General features: G+C 45.0%; 1 protein-coding gene across 1 annotated transcript in view; it reads right to left on the reverse strand.

The window, feature by feature from the left end:
- LOC115318000 (cytochrome P450 2F3) overlaps positions 1 to 22,546 on the reverse strand; it is a 32,689-nt gene extending 10,143 nt beyond the window's left edge. The window contains exons 1-5 of the mRNA XM_040212881.3: positions 22,523 to 22,546; positions 22,207 to 22,424; positions 18,012 to 18,133; positions 11,748 to 11,854; positions 2,003 to 2,307 (exon numbers count right to left, since the gene is read on the reverse strand). Coding sequence (XP_040068815.1) covers positions 2,003 to 2,307; positions 11,748 to 11,854; positions 18,012 to 18,133; positions 22,207 to 22,424; positions 22,523 to 22,546 — 776 coding nt within the window. The remainder of the gene's footprint in view (positions 1 to 2,002; positions 2,308 to 11,747; positions 11,855 to 18,011; positions 18,134 to 22,206; positions 22,425 to 22,522) is intronic.
- Between the last annotated feature and the right edge of the window lie 5,062 nt (positions 22,547 to 27,608).

The following is a 27,608-nucleotide window of genomic DNA, read 5'->3' on the forward strand; positions in this document are numbered from 1 at the left end:
TCTGGGTAGGTGACGTAAGCATGGTGGATCCATCATGGATCCATCCTGAGTACGTCATCCCATCTATCACGATTCATCATGGATTCACTATACTTACGTCACCCTACCCGTTATGTTTTGTTACATAATATGACATGCTACGATGCGCTTGTATGACACTTTCGACAGTGTAATTACGTTATCCAAATTTTCCAAGGGGTATTGCTGGCGGTCCAAACCCGATGCAAAAGTTTCAGTACTAACCGTTTCCTTATTCAAAAGTTAACTTATATTCTAAGCATTTCAGTACAAAAATGGGGCCCGGCGTTCTTGGTAAATTGCTTTATTCAGCTATGTGTATTCGACCACCATTTTTGCATAAAAATTGAATGAACTCACTCATAACCTTTTAATAATATAACGCCACATTTGGGTGGAGAATGAGCGTTTAGCAATGTGTAGTTTACTTTTGCGGTAAATATGCATAACAAAACAATCTGTACATTTTTTGGGGGAGACACTCTGTAGTTCTGGGTGTCTCAAATTGCGGCCAGGTTTTTTAAATCGACCGCAAAAAATTGATTTTTTAACCTATCGCGCTACGATTTTGTGCAGCCTTGCCCACAGGTGGTGCGTTTTTTCTATAAAATTTGCAAAGAGCGAACGGAACTAAGGAAAAAGTAAAAAAAAAAAAAAAAAGAAAAATGGCTTAACTTCTATCGAAACGCAGCGAAGCCACTTTTTTTAAAACAATAGGGTGCTGTTTGGCACGGGAAACAAGAGATGGCGCAAGTGGTCGCGACGCCAACTGCCGCAACGGGCGAGTGGTGCAGAGAGCCGGCGTCAAATAGCAGACGATATTTTCGACTCAAAAGCGGCGCGAGCTTTTTCAATGTCACTTGCCAATGCATGATTCTATCATCCTTACTAATAAAACACATTGAATGGACACATAATCGACTAAAAAATGAGTTTGTCAGTTTATTTTTTTTTTATTTATTTATTTTTTTTTTTTTTGGGGGGGGGGGGGCTACTTATGTCGTTTGATTTGCAGTTCCCTGTCGTGACCGCGCCTGTTCTTGGTTCTGAGACTGTCGCCGCCTGCGGAACGCGCGCCGCTTTTCAGTCGAAAAGACCGCCTGCTAATGGCGCCGGCTCTCGGTGCCGTACGCTCGTTCGTTGGCGGCAGTTGGCGTCGCAACCGCTTGCGCCATCTCTTGCCTCCCGTGCCAAAGGCCTTCTATTGTTTGAAGAGTGGTGGCTTCGCCGCATTTCCATAGGAGTTAAGCCTTTTTCTTTTTTTTTACTTTTTCCTCAGGTAACAAATTTGCTCTTTGCAAATTTTATAGAAAAGATGCATCACCTGTGTGCAACGTTGCGCGAAATTGTAGCGCGATAGGTTAGGAAATCGATTTTTGCGAACGATTTAAAGAGCCTGGCCGCTATTTGAGACACCCTGTACTTCGAGCACTCCTAGATGTAGTAAAATGTTTTTGATTGCTGGAAAACCACCTGTTCACACGTCAACCACAATATTATTGGTCAGAAACGCGAAACGTGACATAAGTTCTCGCATACCTTTAAGCAGAGGCAAGGAATCTATCCCAAGTACTTGAAGCTTGGCAAGATATTCTTTGTCGTTTGATCTAGGCGGGTCCGACTCGGGCTTAGCATCTGTCATGTTGTCTCGAATATAACGCAACCTGTCTTTAATTCTGCATTTTTCTCCTCACGATTTTTTCGGGATGGGGAGAGGGGCGGTACGCTTGCCAAGGAGCCGCGAGCCTTACTTGGACATGCGAAGAGCCACATGCGGCTAGCGAGCCTCAGTTTGGCCACCCCTCTCCTACAACAGTAATTTTACGGTGTCGTCAGGGTCGAGTGACCCTTGCTGAACGACTCACGTGAGAAGAAGCCTATAGAAAATGTTTATGCTTTATTTTGTATTTCGGTTATGTCGTAAATAGGTTATTTCATAAAATCTGAAACACACTTTCAGCCCTCTATGGAGCTACTCCCTAACCTGATGAAGTCCAGCAGCTGTCGCAGTGTCCTTCGGATCGTCCCAAGGCGCGTGAAGGGCAATCTCCCGGCCATCCTGTCCAGCAGGGCCGGGAGCACGGTAACGAAGGAGCCCGCGGCCAAGGCAGCCACGGCCTCGCTGAGCACGTAGTCCAGACGCTTGCGCCTCGGGTCGTCGTAGGGGAGACCACTGCCGAACACCAGCGCCGCCACGTTGTTGGACATGCTGGGCAGCACGTACTCCTGCACGTTCAGGGCGGCGCCTCCGGTATCGGAGATCCGCTCCAGCAGCTGCCGGCTTTCTTCCTGCGGGAATCGGAGTGTGAGAAAGTATGAGCGGCAACACTCAACCTGAACCTTAGCTTCTCGTGCCGCTCTACACAAACTACTTTATTTTTCAATTTTAACGCGTAGCGTTGAGGAGCTCGCGTTGCAGAAAATCCCGCGTCGGTGGCGTGACGGGAAAATCCTGATTGGTCGATAGGGTTATGACGTCACAGCCACATGACCTCGCGCGGGAATTTAAAAAAAACTCACAACGGTCACATAAAACGTTACCGTTCTGTGGTGCAGTTCGATTCAGCCTTTTTCCTTTATTGCAAACGGCCAAGTAATGTTTACGCGTTCTTACTTTTGCGCCCACACGTTTTCTTTGACCTGCGCGTTTGTTCATGCAATGAAGCTGCTCTTTATGTCTGGTCACATAGAATTGAATCCCGGCCCCCTACAGAGGACTTTGGGAAATAATACAATGAGCAGCTTTCTTTAATAAGGTCATTGCGTGCTTAGTTGAATGTGAAACACGAACAAATTATGACATCCCTCGACGAAGTAAAATTTGCAAAATTTTCTCCTCGCCAGCAGATCGCCTACGCAGTCTTTACGAAGCAGAAAGAAGTGTTCGCTCGTCTCAAGGGTAATCGGGTGCGAGTCATAGCCAACCAGTAGCGGTCTTGGACCGACGCCTTGGCGACTATAAATATCGCTCACGCAAAAAAAAATAATAATAAACGACTTCTAATTTTGGATGGTATTTCCGACAGTGCCTTCAAGAGAGGGCAGGGTCCGAAGACAAAATTTGTGCGACCCTGAATGCCGCCCTAAATTTACACTGGTAAACTATAGTAAGGACGGTTTTTCCGCGCGCAGAGACTAGGAAGATTTGATCCTGTGAAATGTAGGCCAGTTATTGTTTGTTTCAACTTAGGGAAAGCAATCTGGTCTGGCATAAAAAAACACTAAGAAAATCAGGGGCATTCGTGAACGAAGACTTTTGTAGGGCGACCAGAACCTCGCGGAAAAAATTGTTTGAATTTGGAAAAGAGCGCCCAACAGTTAATCATACGTTATAATAAATGATATATGAACAGTAAAAGGCTCGAGGTACACCTGAGCACTTCTTATGAGTTGTGAATGCGAAAGCATGCGTGCCGTTCTTCCGCTCGCGTGTTTCGTTTGCGGCGCATTTGCGTCGGCCGTGCGAGCGCTTTCCCAGCTCTCCTCGCAGCTCTGACCTTGGACGCTTCGTGTTACATGCGCGCTCGCGGCACGGTCACGCAGCGCCATGGGGCGGCGGTCGTTGAAACTGACGCGCAGCGGCCAATGGGAGCCTCGTCGACGCGCGCCAGCCAATGGGACCGAAGCTGAAATCCATCACCTTTACTCCGCTCCTTCGGGATCGGGGAAACTAGGTGCCGTTGTCTAGGCTTTTTGCGTGGTTTCATAGCTGGGAGCTTCACTTGGAGAAAGGATTTAAGGTGCCGTTTGGCGCGCTTCAAACTGATGACGTCGGCTCGCTTCATGGGACCAGTTTATGCTTTCGCATTAAAATGCTACGTTTATTCGTCGGCTACAGACTCCATATGTTAACTTGAGTCAAAGTGCGCAGCAAGAGCTGAAACCTCCTCTGATTCCGCGCTTGCAGGTGCTGATAGACTTTACCTTAACAAAGACCGCTTACTGTAACAACGTTGGCCGTGACTTCTCACTTCCATTCAATAATATCAGGAGTATCGTTAATAAACGTGATGCATTACTGATTAATCTTGATGATTGTTCGGCTGACGTTGTTGTTCTGACAGAAACTTGGCTTTCTGCGAAAATAGGAGATGCTGAACTTTTCGACTGCTGCAATAAGAATTACACTATTTACCGCTATGATCGGGATGTCCAAACTGGAGGCGAGGTGACTTAATTGCAATAACTAGAGACCTGGCATCTAATATGGTTGTTCTCAGGTTCCCTATGATACTTGTTTGTGTTAGTGTTCAGCTCGCTTGCCAAAATATACTACTTTGGGTATATTACCCCCAACCGAGCGAAACATGTGACCAATTACATGATGTCTTTAGTAGCTTAGTATGAGGGCTCCCATTTTCTCCGTTATTTTGTCTGGCTTCCTTCAATCATTCTGAAATAAATTGTTTTGCTACCGGTCGTACTCTCTGTGCAACGTCAGTCGAGATATCTTTTGCAATCCTCTGCTTAGATTTTAACTTCACTCAGCTTGTCTCTGAACCCACCAGATATATATGGTCCAACATCGACAAATGTATTAGACTTAGTGCTTACGACGGCACCTGACCTTGTTCACTTACTGTCATAATTTTCCATTTCTTCATGCACATCCTAGTAACCAACCGGGTGGGTTGCCCATCAAATCCCTAAGTCGCAGACAATCGGAGGTTAGAAAAAAGGAGATTGCACTCTAATAAACAAAGAACTTGAATTATTTGCTGGAAGTCAAAGTCCTGGTTTTTCAGATAGCACAGTTAAGCATAACTGGAGAATATTTAAAAAAAATATGAATATAGCGTCCTTGATTAGCAGATTGTACAATTTTCGACAATAAAAATTTCCCCGGGGTTCGCGACAGCCCAAAAAAAGGTTGCTAAAAAAAAAAGGCTACTCAGTTTGGCCAAACGCTCAAACATTCCCACGCGCTGGTGCGCAAACCCAGAAAGTTTGTCCGTTATTGCATTGCCATCAAAAAGGCTAAGCACATTTTTTCTTAACAATATCCTTCTATCGATTCTCGCTTGTAACCCGTCACACCTTAGTACGATTATAAAACCTTCTAAGAAAACAATTTCTTGTGGATTCAAGTGATCACATCATGCGCGGTAAAGAATGTTGAGCTGTGCTAAACCACGCTCTTTCAAAGTCATTTTTAGATCCTTGTGTACACGCAGTGGCACAAGTACGTTACCTCGAGTTCTTTCTAATGAATAATAGTGTTATTGATTTTGTGGTAATTTTAAATTAAATCAAAAAGTTCAAGCTTTCCTCTTGTTGTGGAGCAGATGAAATAAACTCGAAGTTTCTCAAAAACTCTGAAGTCAATTTATCTGTCCTTTTATCGCACATATTCACGCAGTCTATTCAGTGCTCCACAGTGGCATATGATTCCAAGGTGGGCAAGGTGGTTCCTCTTCACAGGTAACAGAAAAAAAAATGTTAGATAATGTCATATAATAAAATCTTGTGTCATTGCTCGAGTCTAATTTTTATTTTAGACTATTTGAGCACGGTTTTCGGAGACATTATTCTTGTGAAACGCAGCTTCTCTATTTTACTCCTCATGTAGCCTCAGGTCTTGACCGTGGATCGTTTTCTGGGTGCATCTTTCTCAACTTCGCAAAAGCGTTTGACAATGTACCCCATCAATTACTCCTCCTTAAAATCAGCACATTAAATATTAACCCTCACGTCATCAAAGTAATTGATTGCTTTTTGACTAACCGCACACGATTTGTGAGAGATAATAATTGTGCCAGATCTCCTTTTCCTGTGAAGTCTGGCGTCCTTCAGGGTGCTGTTTTAGGCCCTTTGCTTTCTTCACTCTATAATAACGACCTTCTCGTTGACATTCAGTCACCAATAAAGTTATTTGCTGACGACTGTGTTCTTTACCGGGAAATAATCGACCAATGTCATCCCTCACTTCTCGAACCTGACCTCGACAATTTCTTTACATGGTGTATTACATGGTTAACGATTATTACTTTTAGTTAATGTAAGTGTATGACACATTTCCGTATTTTAATCGCCCCCGAACCCTCTGTCTAAAACATTAACGGTGTCCCACTAGAGCATGTCACCTCGTACAAGTACTTCGGTGCTCACGAAACTAATAACTTATCATGACATACCCACGTCACCTACGTCAGAAGCAACGCTTACCGCGCCCTCGGCTACTTAAGTCGCAATTTTTTTGAAGCGCGTTCGTCTGAAGTTGTTTTATATCGCCCACTCATTCGCCCCAACTCGAATACCAGTCCGCTATGTGGAACCCGGCTCATGGTACTCTTATTGATGCCATAGAATTCGTCCAGAATTGATCATCGCATTTCATCCTCTCTAATTATTTTCGGCTCGCTTGCATTTCACTAATGAATCTTGGGGTGTCTGAACCACAATTTCGAAAAAAAAAAAAAGATACCGCGTCTTCCCCTTTTCTATAAAAATGCATTTTATAACTCATCATTGCAGCACAAACTTCTTTCACAGCCTTCACACATTTTCTACTGCGCATTGATAACCAGTCTAAAATGCCAATCCCTATTGCAGCACAAATATGATTCTTGATTCGTTCCTGCCCGAGACCAGCTCAGATTGTAACCGCGTTCCCCACTCGATCGCTACTATTGAAGACAGCTCATTCTTCTAAACCGCCATATCTTAACACCTTTCTACTCCTGCACTACGTTAATTATTTTTTATTGTACGTTTTGTTTGTGTATTTTTTAAAAACTTGTAACGCCCCCTGGGCCCTGGGGGTATCAAAGTCAATAAATAAATAATAATTTTTATAAGGATAAAAAGATTCCACCAAGTCTGTGAATGTCAGCCATTGAGAAAACTTGACACAAGCAACTTCGAACCTAAACGCTCAAGCAGGGGTGTGGAATGCTAGCTGCAACACCAGGCCTACGAGTTGTAGATCTCATCTTCCGGTTTTCAACGGCCGTTAGGATCCAGTCGTGCACTCTTCGGGAGCGAAAGAACACGACAAGCAGAAAAACGGAAACAAAATAAGTGATACCAAAATATTTTAGATACTAATCTGAGATAAACAACAATATGAGCCCCGACTCAAGTGCCCTAACTCAAATTAAACGGAAAAAAAAAACGCAGCCAGACGAAAAAGAAAAAAAAAAGGGGGGGGGGGGAGCGGTCGCGGGCGCAGACATTTTGTCTTCTAATGGCGGCACCTTCACAAAAGCCTCTCCTCTCCCTCCCCTCTCCAGCGCTAGCTCCCGCCACCCCGTTACCTCCTAAACGCATGCAACGCCACTCCTTTAGCATTTTAGGCCAAAATCGCCTCGCAGCAAAGCCAACCTGCGAAACTCCCGTTTTCGGGATTTGGGTCCATTGATGTGAGTTTAACCACTTCCACTAAAAATAAAGCATAAAAAGCACAAACTTTGATTAAGGGAATAGAAAGTCAACATATTTGCGAATAAACGGACAATCTAAGAAAGTAACAAATTATGGCATCATTTAATAAAACGGGCTTTAAAACTCTCCAAATTGAATTTGTCATAATATTTAAAATGCATATATAAATATTTTCATTGAAATAAATTAAACTTATGCAGGACGTTAATGAGCTTGAATGGCAGAGCAGAAAATTAAATCTCGAGTTTCATGGAATTCCCGTATCTGAAAATGAAGATCTTCTCTCGAAGGTCAATGACGTGGCCTCAAAAATAAATGTTCCGGAACTTAGCGTGACTGACGTTGTTTCGATACACAGGCTGCCTGCAGCCAGAGATAAGGTGCCGGGTATCATTGTTCGTTTTGCAAGGCAATCAGTGAAAGATGCATTTCTTGCAAAGAAAAGTGAACTGAACAGGTTGAAGATTTATTGCTTTATTCTGGAAAATTTAACAAAGCGAAACAAAGTTCTACTCACGGCAACCAAGGACTGGGCTCGAAATCATGATTACAAATATGTCTGGCACAAGAATGGAAAGATATACATTCGACAGAAAGACGGAGAAAGAGCCATCATTGTGCGAAGTGAAAGTGACCTGGATGAGATTGTGTAAATTCTGCTGACACCTGTCAGTATATTATTTAAACCCCGATCATGGCAACTCCGGTTTACATTGTGCCATCAGATTTTGAGAGTGTATGTGGAAGAGAATATGCTGAATCATTAAAATTCTTTCACATAAATACACAATCCGTGAAAAACAAGATATCCGAGCTTGAAGTGCTTTTTAGTGAATTCAAGTTGTCGTTCGACGTGATTATGTTAACCGAGACTTGGTATGTCGAAGATAATCATATGTTTAATCTACCGTTATACAACAATTTTGTTCTAAATCGAACCTCCGGTCGGGGCGGTGGTGTGTCTTTGATGGTAAAACAGAATTTTTCATGCGAAATACTGTCTAATTACTCGTGTGTAAACCAAGATTATGAAATTCTGTCTTTGTGCATAAATCGAAATGTGGTAGCCGTTGTGTATCGGCCTCCACAAGGGAAACTTCAAACCTTTTTTGATTTTCTTGAGTCAATTTTGAGTTTTGCAAATGAAAATAAATACAACTTGATTATGGGCGGCGATTTTAATATTAACATGCTTGCAGACACCCCTGCGAAAAGAAACCTGGAACAGCTTTTACAACAATTTGGATGTGTGAACGTGATCCCCTCACCTACCCGGATTACTCCTACATGTTCTACATTACTTGATTTGTTTATAACTAACCTACACCCGTCTCATTTTTTGGCAGGAGTAATAAGTACAGACATAAGCGACCACCATGGTATCTATTTTTGTTTAAGAAAAAACACGTTGAACGGTAAAGGAGCTGAGTCAGTATATTTTCAAGATATTTCATTGAACAACTTAAACACCTTCAGGCAAAAAGTGCTCTCCCTTGATTGGAGTGACATATTTCAAGAAACAGACGCAGATCGTGCCTATAATATATTGTTAGCTAAGTTTCAAAAACTGTATAGTGAATGCTTTCCCTATAGGCTTCTCCGGTTGTCAAAAAAAATCCGGAAACCTTGGATCACCCCAGAGTTGCTGGACAAAATTCAAGTGAAATATAGATTATATGAAAAGTTCTTGAAAACGCGTGATCGTGATTTCCTCAAACCGTTCAAACAATATCGCAACAAGCTAACAAAAGAGATTAGAAGTGCAAAAGCAAACTATTTTGGCGACATTTTCTCCAAGTGCGCAAATAAGGCGGATGCAACGTGGAGAAAATTGAACACAGTACTGAATCGCTCGTGTAAACCAAAACCAATCGCGAAAATTTGTCTGAACAATCAAGAATGGAGGGGAAGCTGCTTAGCTAATGAATTTAATAACTTCTTTGTCAACCTCAACAGAGGCAATTTTGACAGTGATGCTTTAAATTATATGTCAGGACCAAATAATAAGTCTTTTTTCCTAAGCCCTGTAATAGAAACTGAAGTGACATCTGTATTTCTAGGACTAAATAACAGTGGAAGCTGCGATGCAGATGGTATCAAAATTAAGCCCGTAAAGCATGTTTTAGATTTAATATCGCCATATCTAGCTTATATTTTAACCTTTGCCTACTTGAAGGCGTATTTCCTAAAAAAATGCAAATAGCAAGAGTCACCGTCTTGTATAAAAAAGGGAACAAAAACGATATGGGGAACTATCGGCCTATATCAATATTGCCTGTTTTTTCGAAGGGACTAGAAAAGATTATTTTATCTAGAATGTCTAATTTCTGCGATAAGCATTCTATACTGAATGACGCGCAATTCGGGTTCAGAAAACGTCGGTCAACAGAACTCGCCCTTTTAGAACAGAAAGAATTCATCCTAAATTGTTTTGAAAACAAAACATTATCACTTGCAATTTTTGTCGATTTTACAAAAGCCTTCGATTATTTGAATCATGACTTACTATTAAAAAAGCTGGAAATTTATGGTTTTCGTGGAAACGGTTTAGCGCTGTTAACATCGTATCTAGGGAGTCGAAAGCAATTTGTACAACTTGATGGTCACTCCTCCGATATAAAACCAATTTTATCAGGTGTACCGCAAGGGAGTATCCTGGGTCCGTTTTTATTTAACATATACTTGAACGATATAGTAAACATCGATAACGTCGCAAAATTTGTTATTTTTGCAGATGATACTACATTGTTGTTTTCCGAAAAAAGACCCTCTGAACTAATTTCCCGAGCAAATGCTACCCTTGTAAAATTGGAAAGATGGACTCTGAGTAACGCGCTAAAAATAAATACAAGTAAAACTAAAGCTGTCCTATTTCGCCCAAAAAACAAAAATATACGCGTTTATGAAGATATTAATTTGTTTGATTCAAAAATAGAATTAGTCAGCGCCTTCGAAACCCTTGGAGTAGTTTTTACGGAACGCATGACTTGGGAAGAACATACAAATTACGTCGTACCAAAATTATCGAGTATCATAGGTTTAACTTATATTCATCGCCAAATTTTACCTACTAGAGTGAAACTTCTCGTACATAACACATTATTTTATTCGCATATAAATTATTGTCATCTAGTATGGGGAAACACGACCCTTCAAAATTTGCAGAAGGTTTATTTACTGCAGAAGAAAATGCTAAGAAATATCGATAACGTTCCGTATGATCACCCTTCTGCACCGCTTTTTGAAAAACATGGCATAGTGAACATTCATAATATGTATGCATTTCGTTTAAGTATAACCTATAAACAGGAAGCAAAAACAACATGAATTTTCTTACTCAGTTAGCTTGTTTATGTAAAAAAACAATCACATATCCCACACGTAGCATCGACATATGGAACATTTATGCGTGTAAAACGAGTTATGGAGAACAAATGATGCAACGCAAACTCCCAAAATTGCTCAATTTCTGCAATAATTGCGACATACAACTAGAATCTACATCAAAAAAAGATCTGAAGTTTTTCTTTTCTAACACGAGTGTGAAGTTGTGAGTATCGCAATGTTATGGTTGTGAAATGTTTAAAGAAAATCTCATAAAAAAAAAAAGCTTGTTGGTATGATTTATACAAAGTGTTTCTGCGCGATGTGCTGTACTGGCTGCTTTATTTTTATTTTCTACATTGTATAATTTCTGGGGAGGAGGGAGCTCGTCAAGCTGATTCATTCAGCTTTTTTCCCCAACCTCCCACATCGCCCGGATGAAAAATAAAGGCATTATTATTATTATTATTATAAACCGAAGTGCTACAGCCAACAGCAGATGCACTAAAATGTCGGTATAGAGTATTTAGTAAGCAACATATGGGATGACACCTATGATACAAGGCTACAAATATTTCATCAAAGCGTCAAAGCACGAGGTTTGTAATTTTAGTATTACAAATGCTGAAAATGTTTAGTTTAGACAAAAAAACAAAAAAACACGTGCATAATACTACTATTATAGAAACATATTGATATGAGTGGTTTTGTTTTTACCTATTTATAACAAAAAAAACAACCAAAAAAAATAACTCTGTACAGAAATGAAGCAGCCAAAGTGTAGTATAACTTTTTTGCTCCACTTAAAAATGTTTGTGGAAAGAACTAAATTCTAAAAACAATTAACAGCGGCTTTGTTGTAGCCGCTGGCGCTATTATACATATTTTTTGAGGCAAATCTAAAATGCCCAACCCGACACGCGTGTTTGAGTTTTACCCACGAGGGTGCACACTCAAGAGGCTCTGATTGCGTTGTGTATGCAGGCAGATATTAGGAAGGTGTAAGCCGCAAACAGGCTTACCATGACGTGTTCCTCAGCAGCCTTCTTTCCCAGACCGGCGTCACGCAGCATGTGGAGGGCGAATTTTCGGTTGTCCGACCATCGCTTGCCGTTCAGCGTCGTCATCCCTGCAGGCAGCAACCAGGGCGCGTGATATTGGTAGCGATTATGGCGACTTTAGTTTGTCTTCAAAATTCAGTGCCATCTGCTGGCTCAAAAAGCAGTTTCACTTTAAACAAACCAACGGCGGGTAGGAAAGTTTATTTCATCGGGCACCGTCGCCTTCGCGCGTCAATAACAGATGAGAATCGGCCATGAAGCAATGGTGAGGGTGCAGGCTAGCTGGTGTAAATTGCACAGTTGTAAACCCGAGACTGGGGATACGGACAAGGGACAAAACACAGAACGACACGGACGACACGGACGGCTCTTCGATCAGCTTATATTTCTTCCTTGATTTGTTCCAGTGTCAATGGTGTGAACGCGGTAAATGACCAGTGGAAAGGGGCGAGTAATAAGATCATTAATTAAATATCTGCCCTTCATAGGTTTTAGAGTAAAACTTGTTCCAAGAAATTGCATGAACCAAACTCTGAAATAGACGCTTACGCAGCCGCTGCATCTAATTCGTGTGTCGTGTTGTACTCACTCGTCGAAAGTGCACGCCTCATATTTACTCCGCATGGTCGTACCTTGAACTCCTTCCTTCCTCAACCTCAAGAAAACCTTCATTAGCTTGACGTGTATATGCCATGCACTGAGATGATGGTGATCAAAGTTGCCAGACTGTATTTCGGAAAGTGTCTATTTCCAGCTTACTTTTGACATCTTCGGGTGTTTGCTGGTATTTTACGGTTGCGTCATATCTAAAACGTTTGCCCATGTAGCGTAGTAAAAGGCGTGCGCAGAAAGCCGATCCCAGTCATGCGCGGAATGGACAATTTTCAAAAGTTCTTCGAGCAACTTTGGCGGTCGCCATTCTTTTGATACGAAGCGTGTAATTGGATCCGAATCCTCGCCGAATGCTGACGTGACGCAACTATCGGGTCCAATAGTAGCTCAGAGCGTGGAATTATATTAATGTCCGCGAGAGGCTCAACTGACGCTAGTGTCTATGAGACTTCCGGTTTCAAACTGGAGCAGACAATAACCAGTCCACTTTTGCGGTGCTCCTGTGCTTCCCTGTACGAAAACGCGCGTGCATTTTGTCTCTTCGCAGCAAATAGTGGATCACTTTAATAACATTACAAAAGTGAAATCGTGTCCTGTATAGCTTCACAGTATTTCGTATCATATCCTATGTTCCACAGCAAGTATGTAGATACAAGTGAGGAATCATTGCAAGTGTAAGAGTTGGAAAGAACGCAGGAATTTCTCAATGACGCCATAATTGATAATCGGCGAAAATTATATGCCATTAATATGACCTCGATTCACGAGAGGTTAAAACGTGTAAACGTAAAAACTACGCGGACAATTAAAGGTTTTTTCTTTATTATTATTGGGTTGATTATATCCGGAGAACAGAGGTTTCCGGCTTTACCCCAAATCCAAAGTTTATGAGCATGCAGATATGATATTTTGAACGCTAGAACAAACCTGCCTTTGCACCCATACATGAGCGGCACAGTGAATGAAACTTCGGTCTCCCCTCATTTTTTGTTGAACGGGAAAATAAGCCATTTCTTTTGATGTTAATGTTATTTATTGCAAATCGCACTCATTACTTCACTTGCCCTTTATTCTGGCCGTAAACGTGCACGGGTAGGTTCTGATACTGTGTTAGTGCGCCTAGTTCTTATCATCTCTCTTGATTTTCGAGATGGCCTCCAGTACTTAGGCACGTAAACTCCCCTGCAGAAAAGCGCGGGTGCCCTCTTTGCGCTTGTCGGACTATTGACATAAATGCGTACATAAACCAATTATTTGCCCGGTATTTAAATTCCTTAATTTAAAAAGAAACGTTAACTGACCAATATTTCATCTACATGACTGAAAAACGTTACAAGCTATCTATTACAAAAAAAAAGGCTTCGTAATATTTGCTTTTTTTATCCAACGCGGAAAAAAAAATACACCAACCTTTTCCCTTTAAAAAACATTACCGGGTGTCAATTTGGGAATGTTTGCCTTATGCTTCAATTTGAAACCGCACACTAGCACCAGCTGGACCTCTAGCCTACATTAGAACAACTCTATGGATCGGAGGAGGACCTCCAAACTTCTTGGCGGTCAAAGCTCTCCTCTGGCCATTCCAATCGTCACAAAAGACTGAAATTTAAAAAAAAAATAAAAAATTGGCTCGAGCGTGTTTTTCCTGCGCGGCGGCGCTAGGCACAGGGCCGAAAATCACCATTAGCGAGATAAAAACGGAGTCGTAGGCCGGAAGGCCCAGATTTTAGATTCCAACGCATCATCGTCCCCAGCGTGGACGAGCCTTTGTGGAGGCTGGTCAACGCCCGCTTCTGGGACTCAATATCTCGGCAAGAGAAGAGAACGTCAGCAATGGCGGCTGCAACCTGGCGGGTGTGCAAAGCGACCATATTCACCGACAGCTTTTGGAGACGCACTACGTGGCATGCCCCTCTATAGCATCGAATTATCTCTCCGCAGTCAATGAAACCGGTGCGTATGAGCCGAGGAGAACGCCGGAGGAGGAATACCGCAGTAAGAAAAGCGTCAACGTGATGAGCAACGCGTTTCTGTCGCTGTCGGCGAAAACAAGTCTGAACGCAGCTAACACTATACGAACCGATGGATTCAAACTATACTCCGCGACAGCTTTTCTTGGCAATGCAGTGGAAGGTACAGGCCCGCGTCCCCTCTGCCATTTTGAGTGTGCGCGGGCTCTCCTCCTCTCCCCGGCAATGGGGGAGGAGGAGAGCCTGCGTACACTCAAAATGGGAGAGGGGACGCGGGACGTACCTTCCACTGCCAAGAAAAGTTGTCTGTTACGTCACGCCGCGGTGGTGGCGCGTCGGACCCACTTCCGGTCCGGGGCTCTGGGCGGAAGTGCCCATGTGAGACGTGTATTCCTGCGTGGTTTTGAAAGGAACCAGACAAAAACCTTCCTTCTCATCAAAATGCTGCGACTGGGGCTGTACCAAAAGTGTCGAGAAAGATTTGAAGGTCAGTTTTCATGCGCTCGGCTCGTCCGAGAATCTGGATATGTGCCGAGAAAAGGGAAAACCAGACGCCGTCGGACCACAATTGCTTGGGCGGGAAGCATTTCGGGTTGAATTCACGGATACTTCTGGTTATCAAATTTATTTGTTTTGTTCCAACATGAATGCCGGAAAACCGTCAAGTTGTACGGACCACCTGCGGACTACGTTCAGTGCGTCTTCAAGTTCAAACGGCCACCTGATTGTTCGAATTGTCGTCTGCTCTTTCAAACGTTTCTGCTTGTCGTCTGCTCTCTTAGAGGACACCGGCCCGTAGACCAAACGTGGGCCCGGTACTTGCGATAAGAAGTAAGTGCAGACCTCAAAAGACTTAAGTTTGAAGGTTGGTAAGCAGGCTGGACGTAAACAGTAGATACAAGGAGATGTTGATCATTGTTACCAGTGGCCATCACCGACTTGTTATGCCTGATTCACTTGGTTAGATTCTGCTTGCGATTTTCAGTATCCACGTCGACATCTCAGCTACGGTTCACACTTTTGCAGTCCGAGCGACGTCGCTCTGAAAATTGCGAGCGAAATCTCATCATGTGAATCAGGCTTTAGCGTACATTCTGCGGCGTCCACGCGGAATGAATCGCCGCATGTCAGATGATTCACGCGAAGTTTTGTGGTGTAACGAGCCTCGGTAATTTCGCTGACGATGCTCAAGTAGTCAGACATCGTTAAGAGGACGTAGAATCAACAATTCCAACGCCAGAAAGAGCGCGGGGACTGACACCGACGCCGACAACATCGCATATCAATGGTTTCTTTATGGGCGACGGCGAGCTTCTTGCCCACACCCCCATCGCGCATGCGCGGCGCCGATGGCGTCCGCTAGGGGCGCTCCGGTTTGTTTGTAAACATGAGTTGGTTTACAGCAACGCCAAAAAACAAAAAAAAAAATCTCTGTCCCTAATCTTTCGTTTTTTTTTTTTTGTTTTTTTGTTTTTTGCAGCGAAGTTGTTTATGACTAGGGTTGCGTGGATTTATCGTGTGCGTAAACAAAAACTCAGAGAGGGCTCGCAACGCCCTCCCTTTGTCGTCATGACAAGCACTTGCGTGCCTAGTTTCCTTTCCTTCCGCCGGGTGGCGGTCCCGTTGCGCGTGTCTAGTTTCCTCCGGCTCCTCGGGGCGGCGATAGTCCTCGGCGTGTGTGTGCGTACCTTTCGTCACGATGACCACCGATAGAGGCAATAAAAGTGTTCTTTGTTCAAAATTATGTGTCACGTCTGTGTCGGCTGCTAAACAGCTTCGCTGGTCATCTATCTTCACAGAGTGGGATGGCTCGTGATTTTTCTTTAGTTTTTGTTAAGTTTGCTATCACCGCCCAAAACCGATCATGCCGAACGAGAAAGCGCCTGTGTCACGGTGCATTCACTGCGCGCGATAGATGTGGCTGGTGAGAGCAAGCGCGCACGAAAACGACGCACGCCGTGACGATGCACTTTTTGGGGTTTCGCATAAACTCATAGAGTTTCGCATAAATATCGCAGCGAATCACGAGTTCGACAACACGAGTCTTCATACAGAAGATGCAATTTTCACAGATGGTATCTTCGCGCGAAGACGTTATCTCTGTCCTGTAAACCGCTGGAATCATGCTGTCGATCGCGGTGATTGGCAATCTGCGTGCTCCGCGGAAAAACGAACCCTCAGGTTCTCTTCATATAACGTGCGCCTATAGCTCGAGTAAATTCGGTAACTTAAACTTCTTATTTTTCTGAAATACGTCTAGAAGTACTGGAACGCGAAACCAGCGCATGGCTTGAAAACTTATCATCGTGTCTGAGAGCAAATCATCTTCAATTAAACGCACACTAAAAAGTTCAATATACTTTGGCTACGGTGTAAATGTTTTCAGCCGGAAATTCGAATTCAATTTCAAAGCGAGAGCATCGAACGTGTTATATCACATAGGTTCCTAGGTGTTCTATTTTATGAAACTCTAGATTGATCTTTTCATGTGCAGAGAATAAGAAGCGATTATGCACAGACGACTGCGAGCAGGACTCCTGGCCCAAGCTACGTTCACGCGCACACTGCACATGCTTGCACGCATGGAGCACCAGTGAGGTGCCATGCTTGCAATTGTTTATAGAGTTCACCATTCCTGCCTCACTGGGTCAAAAAACAGCTATATTATACCTTAGTTTATTCACGTCTTCACAGCTGTCTTTCTTGTATGGGAGGACCACAACAAAAACAAATTTAGAAAACCCTGCACATACTCCAGAAAAAGGCCCCGCGATTATCCGAAAATGCCCCGTACCGGAGTCACTCTGCTCCACTTTATAGAAGGCACCGAATATTAACTATTTAAAATGTTATAAAGAAAAAATGTATCTTTGATTTATAATCAAATCAAACTAGAACCAACTACCTTTTTCAAAAGTATATTTGGAAAGATCATCGATACAATTTTCGGCACACGAGCTACACAAAGCAAAAAATACGCACAAACTATAACGTACAGAAATTACATTATCAAATGCCCGGACTTCTAAATGATAACTTTGATCTCATGGTCATTATTCACGGAGGTATTTATGTGCAAGCTTTAAAAGAAAAACATAAATGTGTATCTATCGTCACCTTGAAAGTAAAAAAGTGTTGTTTTTTGTTTTGTTTTCCGTGCTCAGGTGCTGTCTTTTTGGTGCATCGTTTATGTCTCTTTTTTTCTTTTTTTTTCTGTAGAGATGCACCTTGCCGATGTCAATTTTCTTTGCTTGTTGCGTGTGGCCGCATTGTTTGGCGTATTTGTGAAGACATAAAATATTAATGTGCGTCGTTGTTTATTTGTTACGGCGTGGGGGACAATTGGGATTTATATTCTTGGTTTTTACTTCTTATGCAGTGTTTATTTACTGCTTATGCGTCGTTGTTTAGATTTATCCTGATCAAGTTGATTTTCGTCCTCTGTCAGACATTCATTTTGTCCGGGCATGCTCGATGGTCTGGCCATGAAGGGGGAGGGGGGGGGGGGGGTCATCTTGTCAGGCATGTCAATGGCTTTTTTTATGGTCCCCCAGACAACTGTATACCTCGACGGTAGTCTCAATAAACTTCGAATAGTTTATTTATCTTTTTTTTTTTTTAATGAGCAGGAAAGTACTCTTACCATCGACCCCGGCGTGCCGTGCCACGTTTTGAAGTCTGGACAGGAGCTCTTTCTTGCAGAGACCCTCCTTGATGGACTCGAAGTCGTTCAGTACAACGATGTTCGCAGCTCCAACCTTCAACCTGATTGGATTTGAATTAGTTTATACGGATAGACGAGGAACAGATATTGGCCGGGCATGTCGGAGCACCAATATCTGGAGGGAATAATTAGTGGGCAGACTCCTTTGTCTCGAGGCACAGTTGGAAAAGGCTTGTAGCTCTCAAGATTGGTCAGCGCCTCTCCAGAGCAAAACCTAAAATATCCTGAGTCGCGTTTCGGTTTTGAGTCATTATGTTTTTTTTCCCTGGATCACGGCTGCTAAGCTGGAACAATACACAGAGGTGGATATAAATTTTTGAAAGAAAATAACAACAATCTAAAAGATAACAGAAAAGTATTCTTATCCGTTTTATAGGACACTAAAAGCGATTCCAGACGCTGCATCTGCGTGTAAAGAGACGCTGACATATGCCTGAAAAGGACTGTGGGTCGTGCATAATCGAACGCTGCAGTGCCGTTTTGTGCTCGATGCAAATGTTACATGGTCGCGTCATATGGATGCACTTACAGCCCCCTGTCGAGAGAGACAGCCCTATAGGCCTCCCGCGCTGAAGCTTTGAATAAAATGCGGTGCCCCCTCTCGGGGTAGGACACCTGATTTGACCTCGCACTACTTGTGGCGCAATCGCTGATCTTTTCTCCTTCTACGTAGTGCTAAGTAAAGGAAAAAAAACTCTCGACGTAGAAAATTGGTTGAATTCAACGCCGTAAAACAATCGAAAATACGAGATTCATACCACCACCGCTAAGGTACGCTTCTCCTATCTTTTGGTTAGGTTGGGTAGGGAGCCTATACAGGAACTCCACTTTTGGTTAGAGTGCCTACATACACACGCGCGCTTTTGACATCTCAGCCATTTTTCCGCCCAATCGTTTTTTTAAATATTTTTTTATGCATCTTGAAGCGCGCACAATCCGGTGTCACTCAGCTCGAGCGCGTAGCTTTGGCTAATGCATAGACGCCATTTTGCCGCCCAAGTCACGCACCGAGTGCGCGAGAGCGTCACGCGCTGGCACATTCAGGGCAACAATGGATGTCTTCACCCTGAGACAGACAGACATGTAGGCACCCTACTCTTGGTGGCAATGTCAGAAGATCTGGCATCGCAACGCAACTCTTTCTTCTTTTTTTTTCCGCTTTCAACTTCATTGAAGGGCGCCTCTTGTGGCTCACGCTCTAAAGGCCCCTACGCACATCAGCGTTTGAGAGCGTTTGACTGCATTGTGTCGAGAAACGAAAGCGAGTAAAACCCGTGCCACACGGGCAACTCAAATGCCATTTACAACGAATGACATTCGTGTGATCGACGAATCGGCTCGCGATCTGTCGCGCGTGGAACGCCCCACGCTCGGAGTGTCGCGCGCTGATTGGCCGATCGTTCAAACGTCATTCGCTGTAAATTAGGGTGCCTTCATGTGCGCTCTGCTTAGGGTGGTGGCATCTCGCCATTTTGTCACACACGTTTATTTTTATTTTTTGTTCAGAAGCGCGTGAAAGAGCGTGTCCCTGCACGCGCTTGTGGCGCTGACTGTGCTACGGCGACATTTTGTTTTCGTCGATTTCTTTGTATTTTCCCCGTGAGCGCGTGCTGTCGGCATGTGGTACTACAAAGGGTGGCATCACCCTAAACAGAAGGACATTGAGGCACCCTACTGTAAATGGCATTCCAGTAGCCCGTGTGGCACGGGTATAACCGGCACATCTGTGCTTCGTATGAAGCGTGGAATCCAATTCAGCGAATAGCTTGGCACGCAATATAAGAAGCACAGATGTCCTGGTTTCTCGCAGCCGCAACGCAGTCAAACGTTTCTGTATTTTTTTTTTTTTTTTTTTATTTGTGATCGCTTTTAAGGTTCAATCCACGCCCCTGCCAATTTCGGTGCGAATAAGCATCGTACCGGCGTGCGGTCGTGTATCACGACTGCGTGATCCACGTTAAAGACCCCAGGCTAGCGGTTGTACTGCACTGGCTAAATTGCTCATCTACAGCTGGGAGACTCGTCGCCCGTTGAGGGAGGCCAAGTCCTCTGTATGAACATATACGCAACCCAATATTTTTTTTTTTTTTTTTTAGCAAGCACGTCGCTGCATTGAAGCGTTTTTCCGCAGAACAAGCGCTCGCACTAGAAATGCATGTACCTAAGCCTGAAGCGCGGGCTTACTTGCGCTTGTAGCTTTGGCTGCAGTCTCAGCTCAAAGCCGTGCCTGTTAGACACGCCTAAGTTTGTACCACTCGTTGGGCCTAAAGTGACTGGATCCTGGGAAAGTAGCGCCAAGCTCCCCGTATGGTCGCCATCTTGGTCCGTGAAATGAGCAATTTCCTTTTGACCCCTCCGTTCTTGAGGAGCCGATCTAAATTCGCTGGTGACGGGTAGCTTAATGGAGACGTTTCTTGTATACCGAGACTTTGCTATCCACACACCGGCGAAACAAGCGTACATATTCGTACCACCACCACGTGCGGTGTCGGTGCTTGGAGGCGCAAAAAATAAGTTTACCGTTTTAAAATATGCAAAAAGAACAATATAATTGTAAGAGAGCAGTAGAGATTGGCATGATTGATAAGTTCATTGCATCCACAGGGCCAAAGACGCTTACATTGGCGAGGAACGCTTCCAGAACGATGATGCTCTATCGTGATCTTGGTGCGACTGGTTTAGAACTACCCTCTGAAAGCTAATAAGATTTGAATGGACGGAGATGTCGATTTCCATGGCAACGCAGACAGATTAGCCAATCGCTTTGCGAGGTTTCGGTTGTTCATATGTTAGTATCTGTTTGTGTCCGGCTAGTAGGTAGGGAAGGAAATGTTGCTACTTTCCCAGTATCTATACTCCGTTTTACACTTAGTATGCAACGCAGTCCAAATGCCAAAGCCACAAAGTAGTACTATGTACGGCCATAGTACTACTTTGTGTATTGGAGGCTTTGGCATTTGGACTGCTTAGAGGTTGTCCCTTTGTGTAGGTTGTGGCTGATTAGAGGGTTTGGCGTTTGAAGTGTTTAGAGGTTGCCACTTGTGTGTTGGTGGTGGCTGATTGCGGGCTATATAAGGAGTAGGACTAAATAAACCTGATAGCTGAGTTTGAGACGTCGTCTTGTCCGTTTCTGTTCCTTCGACTTATTTGTTCTCTTCTGCCCCAGTCTCAGGTTATTCAACATGGTTAACATTCACCAGCTCGCCTGCACCCTTACTATATTATATACAATTTTATGTGTTTTTTTTTATATGCAGCGGGCTTTCTAGGAGTCTTTTCAGTAACAAAAAGCGCCTATTTAGTACTGATACACACCACAGTTCTGTCCATTAAAAAAAAATAAAAACGTCAAAAAATAAACACACACAAAAAATATAAATTTATAAAAACAAAAGCAGTATGACCCGACGTGAACCCGGAACTTTTGCGGTGCGACAATCCCGGCTGTTCTTTTTGCTCGACTACAGCACACGGTTTGAGGCGGATCGCTGGCGCAGATATATAAATATACTGCCACCGCTTTTATCTCGCGCGATTTCTCTTTTATTTAGGCTCTTATTTACCGTCTTTGTACGTAACTTGCCTGCCGCTTTTTGAGTATAAAAAGGCGGTTAATCGGATTCCAGTTGAAAGCCTCTGCGATCAGTTTCTGCGAGCGAAATGAAACTTTTGTACTCGAAGCGACACGGACACCTCTACCATTAGGCAGGGACGAGGTACTTCCATGCCCCTATGGAGCTCGTCACGTGGCGTATAATTCCCTCTTGGCCGCAACCGCGGCCACGAGATGAGCAAACCGCCCCAGTGGTCCTAGACTCGTCAAACAGATAGCTGGAACTAAAGTTAGCGGAGCGGGTGCTTTTTGGACGTTCGCGACGATGATGTCACATTTTTGTTGCCGAAGTCCAGTCGGCGTTTCACGCGAGCTGTCGACTCCAACTATGTGTCTGACGAGTCTGGAGCGCCAAAAGCGCACGTCCTTAACTGGCACACTCGTCTCAACTTGGAAAACGAAACATATAAAGAGCTTCGAAGCTCTGGCGTCGGACCGTTCTATTCTCTTATGATCCGGGACGCTAGTTGTGTGGATGAAACATACACCTTTGAGACTCACCCAAAGACAGGCCCGTACTCCCGCGAAAGGTCTCGCAGTTTCACGTGGAGATTCTTCTCGAGGAACGGTAAGTATCCGAGGAGAGGCAGACCCCTGGGTCCTGGTGGCAAGGTTTGCTTCTTGCCAAACTTTTGGCGAAGCCATAGGAGAACGACGAATGTGAGAACACCAGCTGCAACTGCTGAGTACGTACCCCAGACGAACCCAGCTTGGGCTTGCTGCAAAAAGACAGTTTTTTTTACGAAGACGGCCGTTGTAGGTGAGCGTTTGCTGTGGATCTCCTAGTCTTTTCTGTAGACTCTGGACAAACTCTCACCCACAAGTCCGGACATAAATTCATTTGGTTCGAATTGTTTTTTTTAATTGAGCTGAAATATTACGAGAACTGCCTCATCAAGCAGCTCAGCCAATCAAAAAATATATATGACTTGATCAACACTCATGCAGTATCGCTACTTGTAGTGAGTTTAAATCACAAAAAGGATGTACAAAAATATTAAAAAAAGAACAAGGTATTTAATACTCCTACCGTAAAAACTTTATTCCAAGTAGCAGGCTTCCTCGGCCCAGGCTTGGGCTGGAATGGCGCGAACGAGAACCAACTTGGTTCAAGCCTGGCACAGGCTTGCGCCAAAATGGCCCAAGTATGAGCCGGGGAAGTGTCCTGCTAAGGATTATAGCCAAAATTACCCAGCTACAAAGTCCATATTTCTATTGAAGAAAACTAGATCTGATTAAAAAAATGGTTATGATGTACACGCGTTGAAAGATGTGTGGTGATCACTCGTCCACGGCACCTTGTCCTTTTGCGTCTACCCTGCTGCCAAATGAAATTCAGTCATTTTGGCAGGTACGCTTGACGCAAAGTTAATATATATAATTGTATACCATCCACGTAAGCTAAATACAATAGAACCAACCCTACGACAACTTCTAAAACTTTGACCCTGGTGTTCTGTTAATCCGGTTAAAAAATATCAGTTCTGTACGCGTAACTGAGACGCCACTCCACGGCGGCTGTGAACTCGGATGGCGTCGAGAAATATGAGCCGGCGGCAGATTATCAAGATGCAACATCCACAAACAGTTTTCTCCGACCGGAAAGGAGGAGGCCCTACCGTAGGGTGGGATTCAGCTGCAACTATACGATGACCACGCGGGTCGGCGTGTCGATAACGCGGTTTGAGCTGGAACTGCGGCGTTTTTCAGGTTTTCCCACTTTATTAAAGGGAAACCGAAACGGTTCTGTATTTGAAAAAAACAAACGCTTAAACCGTCTCCGTTTTGCCTCAAGGGTCACGCATATCAAGATTATTCTTCAATTTGGTGCACGGAGAGTGCAAGAAATCATTTTCAAAGTACCGCTGACGACCCTCCTCCCCGGAACGTGACGCCATATCCAGAGTTTTCGAAATCTCCGCTCTCGCGCATCTCGTAGGCAGTCTGGTCATCGACGGCGCTCGACCAGGTTGCCCGCACGTTAAATCGCCTCTCGTGATTTCCACCACGACGTGGCGAATTGTAATCGACCAGGGGAGCGACGCTCCGCCGCTGACAAAAGGCCGGCGGAGAAGCATACGCGGGGCCCTTGGGATCGCAAGTGCAATAAATGACGACGTGTTTTTGAACCAGTGCGTTGTGTCCTTCTCCAAGACGGGTATAGCAGCTAGAAAAGTTCTACAGTGGCGCCCAACCGTGATATGCTGCTCGTCTGGGAGAAGGGGCGCGAACTGGTTCCTTTTTGCCTTTTACATAGTCAATTGGCGTTTCTAAGTTTGCGCGCATTTGCGAAGATTTGTCTCTTCGAAGTCACTCGAGCGAACTGAGCTCTCTATTTCCGCGCTTACCTTCGGTTTGTTAGGTTTGTTAAAAGTTATTCCGGTGAAGGAGAGGCAGCGGTGACGAATCCGGCGGCCCTCATGAACAACTCGCGCGTCTCACAGCGAAGGGTATAGACGAGCCTTCGTCACCCAAGCCTAAACTTCTTCGACCATTTGAAACTTCTTTGACCACCACTCACGTTTGTGTGAGTGATGACGACGATGTGACACTCGGTGCACTTGGGGATAGCGCCGCCAGGGACAAGAAACCACAAGCTTAGCCTGCAGTCTCAGTTCTAGTAGGCGCAGCATCAGACGGGTGTCTAGCATAAGTAGGAATGGCCTTGCCATGTTTCTTCAGTTACAATGGGAGCAGATGACCGCGGTCAAGCCCCGATGATGGTAGAACCTCGCCCCCGAAGGATTACCTACGGCTTTCGATGGGCGTTCCAGTTGTTTCGGGGTATGCAGACAAGACGTCAGTGGCGATGTACGTCTCTGAACTCTCAGACAACGAAGCTGCCTCGGGAACTGACAATGAAACTGTGCTCACTCGTCTTTTTCCGGTCGCGTTGACGGATACCACAGCGCTCTGGAGAAGGATAAAACAAGTTTCCTGGGTATGGCGGATTTTGTCTCGCGATTTAGACGGGCGTTCCTGCCACCGGATTACAAAATTCGGATGCAGGACGAGCACCGTGCCCTCACGGAATACCCGAAGGAGCCGCTCATAGACTTCGTAGGGGCCTTCCAGAGGATGTAGGACCTTGCTGACGCGGCGGCCTCAAATGCAGAAAAAGTAGCATGGGCTATCCGACAAAGCCACCCACGCTTCCTCCCACATCTCACGGGGCGTAGAGTCTTGGGGATCTGGACGAGATGGTAAAGGCTGCAACGGCGACTCAAGCGGACCTTTTTACTGAGCTCCGGTATCGGCCTCCTCTATTAAGAAGCAAAGCCCTTGTACCATCCTTCGCGCGGTCTGGGTGCCTTGAGGAATGGGAAAACCAGAATGGAGTTTTACGAATCGGTTGACGATACCGCTCCCCGAGTACTTGATCCTTGCGCATACCAGTCTTGAAAAGTTTGCCACACGAGCGCGCAAATCCAAGCCTGGCTTCGCTTTTACCGGTGCGGACAACCAAGAAACGCCCATTGAGTGTGCAGCGAACATCTCCAAACATGGATGCAGGGAAACGGCAGGAGCCGACGGTGGTAGACGCCAGCTATTCGTCGAAAAAGTGGAGAACGCGCTCCTGAAGGTCCAGCCGTCGCAGCCGCCTTCGGCCCATCAGGAGAAGAGAACGGCTTGCACCACAAGCATGTGAGAGGCTCGCTAAAAACGTTCTCGGTCATATGAGGCACTCATCGCGCCCGCCGTTGAGTTTGAGACGGACGGCAGAAGGCCCGTTGAAGCAGTCATTTGTCCGAATTTTCACGGTTATGAGAACCCCGATGAGTCCCTTGCTGTGATGGCACTCGGGAGGCCCGCTAAGTACGGTCTCGGTCATGAGGTACTCGGTGCGTCTGCCGTTGGGGCGAACGGCGAGATGCTCGTTGAGGCAAGTACTCTTTTTCTTTTTTTTGTACTCTCAAGACAAGTCTTTGGTCAAGTCAAGTTTCAAATCAAGTCTAAAAATGTGGACCCTCCATTTCCGACTGATGACGTCATAGTAGTGTCACGCTGTCACCAGTCGCGATCCTCGCAACGTCCGGATAGCTGTGTTGTATGTCACACACCACACCTGTTGAAACGCCTGTTTTGGGAGTATGTGGCAGACACCTGTTCTGGTGCAGGTCGCTCTCCAGTGTGGCAGTCCACGAAAGCGTCGGCAGCCAGAAGTTAGGGCGTCGTGTCGACAGCGACACTCGCGTTCGGTTGTGCTACTCGCAGCTCCCGTGAGCATTTCTACGACCAACCGCGAAGATCGCGACATGCAACAGCATGACACTTCGACGTCTGTGACGTCATTCGTTGAGACCACCTTTGATGTGTGGGCAGACTAGGACGCTAAACACACCAGTCGAAGACCCGCTCCAGGCATCATAGCTAAACGAGCGACACTGAAGGAGCTCGTCACTTTTTATGAGCGTGAGTGGTTTTGGATTCACAGGTATTTAGAGGAAGATCTCCTCAACCGTCGTAGTTCACATCAAACAACTGCCGCCAGTACGCGCCTCCGGAAGTGCTGTGCGAATGCTTGTTGTCGTAGCAGGAAGGATCTAAGCCTATACTTCGTTTCAGCTTAGGTCCGAGCACGGCCTATGCTACGAGCCGAAGGGCCAATCATACAGCGCAAAAAGCGCACAGTCATGGAGTACTATCTGCGCTTTATAGAACTAGCCGGCAGAGGAGCACGCACAGAGAAACGCCGAATACCGGCTTGTCCTATCAACTGCATAGAGCACACCATGACGTTGTGCCTCTTTCGCTGTCTGATTGGCCCTTCGGCTCATAACATCTGCCGCGGTCGGACCTAAGCTGAAACGAAGTATAGCGTCCCAGATCAAATATTTTGATCAATCTGGCTTGATTTCTTTCTTTGCGCGAGTTGATGCTTAATAAGGATGCTCGTTTCGGCAAAAGCGGCACCGTTGCTCTGTGGACTATGCAACCGTCGCGTACATGACCATGGTTTCAATGCTGAGAAGATACCTACACAGGCAAGAATTTGCGAGCCATAAGGTTGGAGGCAATTGGGAGCTCGGTTCGCATCAAGTTTGTTAGGTATGTTCCCGTCATTCCGCCTCGAAAGGCAAGCGTTTTTGCAGTGCGCCTGGCCTACTTAAGCGAATATTTTTACGTCGCGTTTTGATTTCGGGTCATGACGGTCATTCATCTTGCTCCCGAATGCCACGTGAAAAACATCATGGGAACAGTAAAGCTAGAAAAAGGGCATATTTATTTTGTTGATTTTTTAGCTCTCTCGGTTACTTATTACGCACATCGATAGACGCTGACAGACGCTTGTATTGGACCGTGGCTCGTGCATGATGGAACGCTACAACGCCGCTTTCATAGTCGCGTCTTCTGAGCGTTGCAAAAGTTTTTAGCCGGGGGACGAATAGCAGACGGTCGCAGGCGAAAACGGACGCCGACGCGCAGCTTACGCGTCTGCGTCTCAAGGCATTGCACACCACAATAGAGGGCGGTAAAATAGCAGAGGATGCCGGAGGCTGCCACTCGTCTGCTCGCACGAGTAGCAGGCGCTCTTAGACTTCTAGTCGGATGACGCGAAAAGGAGACACTACGCTTCTTAGCCTGTTCCGTCGAGCAGCCAAGCCAGTCTCTTGGTAGTAGGCGGGGCCACTGATCTGTGGGCGGGGCTTAGAGTGGGCTTCGACCTCCACCTAGATTGCGTCTAACGGCGTAAAAATTGCGCAAAAGAAAAATTGTTCTCGTGAAAAAGTTATTTAAACAAAACGTGTCCCATTAATCTGTTTTCCTCGCAGCGTCCTTTTAAAGTCCGAATCATTTTCCGTTTAAAGAATCATTTTCCTCGTCTCCCTTCTAATTTCCCCCTCTCGCGCTGGTATCTTGACGGGGGGAAGGGGGACACTTTTGTTCCTGTATTTTGGGGC

This window comes from Ixodes scapularis, unplaced genomic scaffold (assembly GCF_016920785.2).
Source record: "Ixodes scapularis isolate PalLabHiFi unplaced genomic scaffold, ASM1692078v2 PGA_scaffold13__105_contigs__length_92229423, whole genome shotgun sequence".
Classification (NCBI taxonomy): Eukaryota; Metazoa; Arthropoda; class Arachnida; order Ixodida; family Ixodidae; genus Ixodes; species Ixodes scapularis.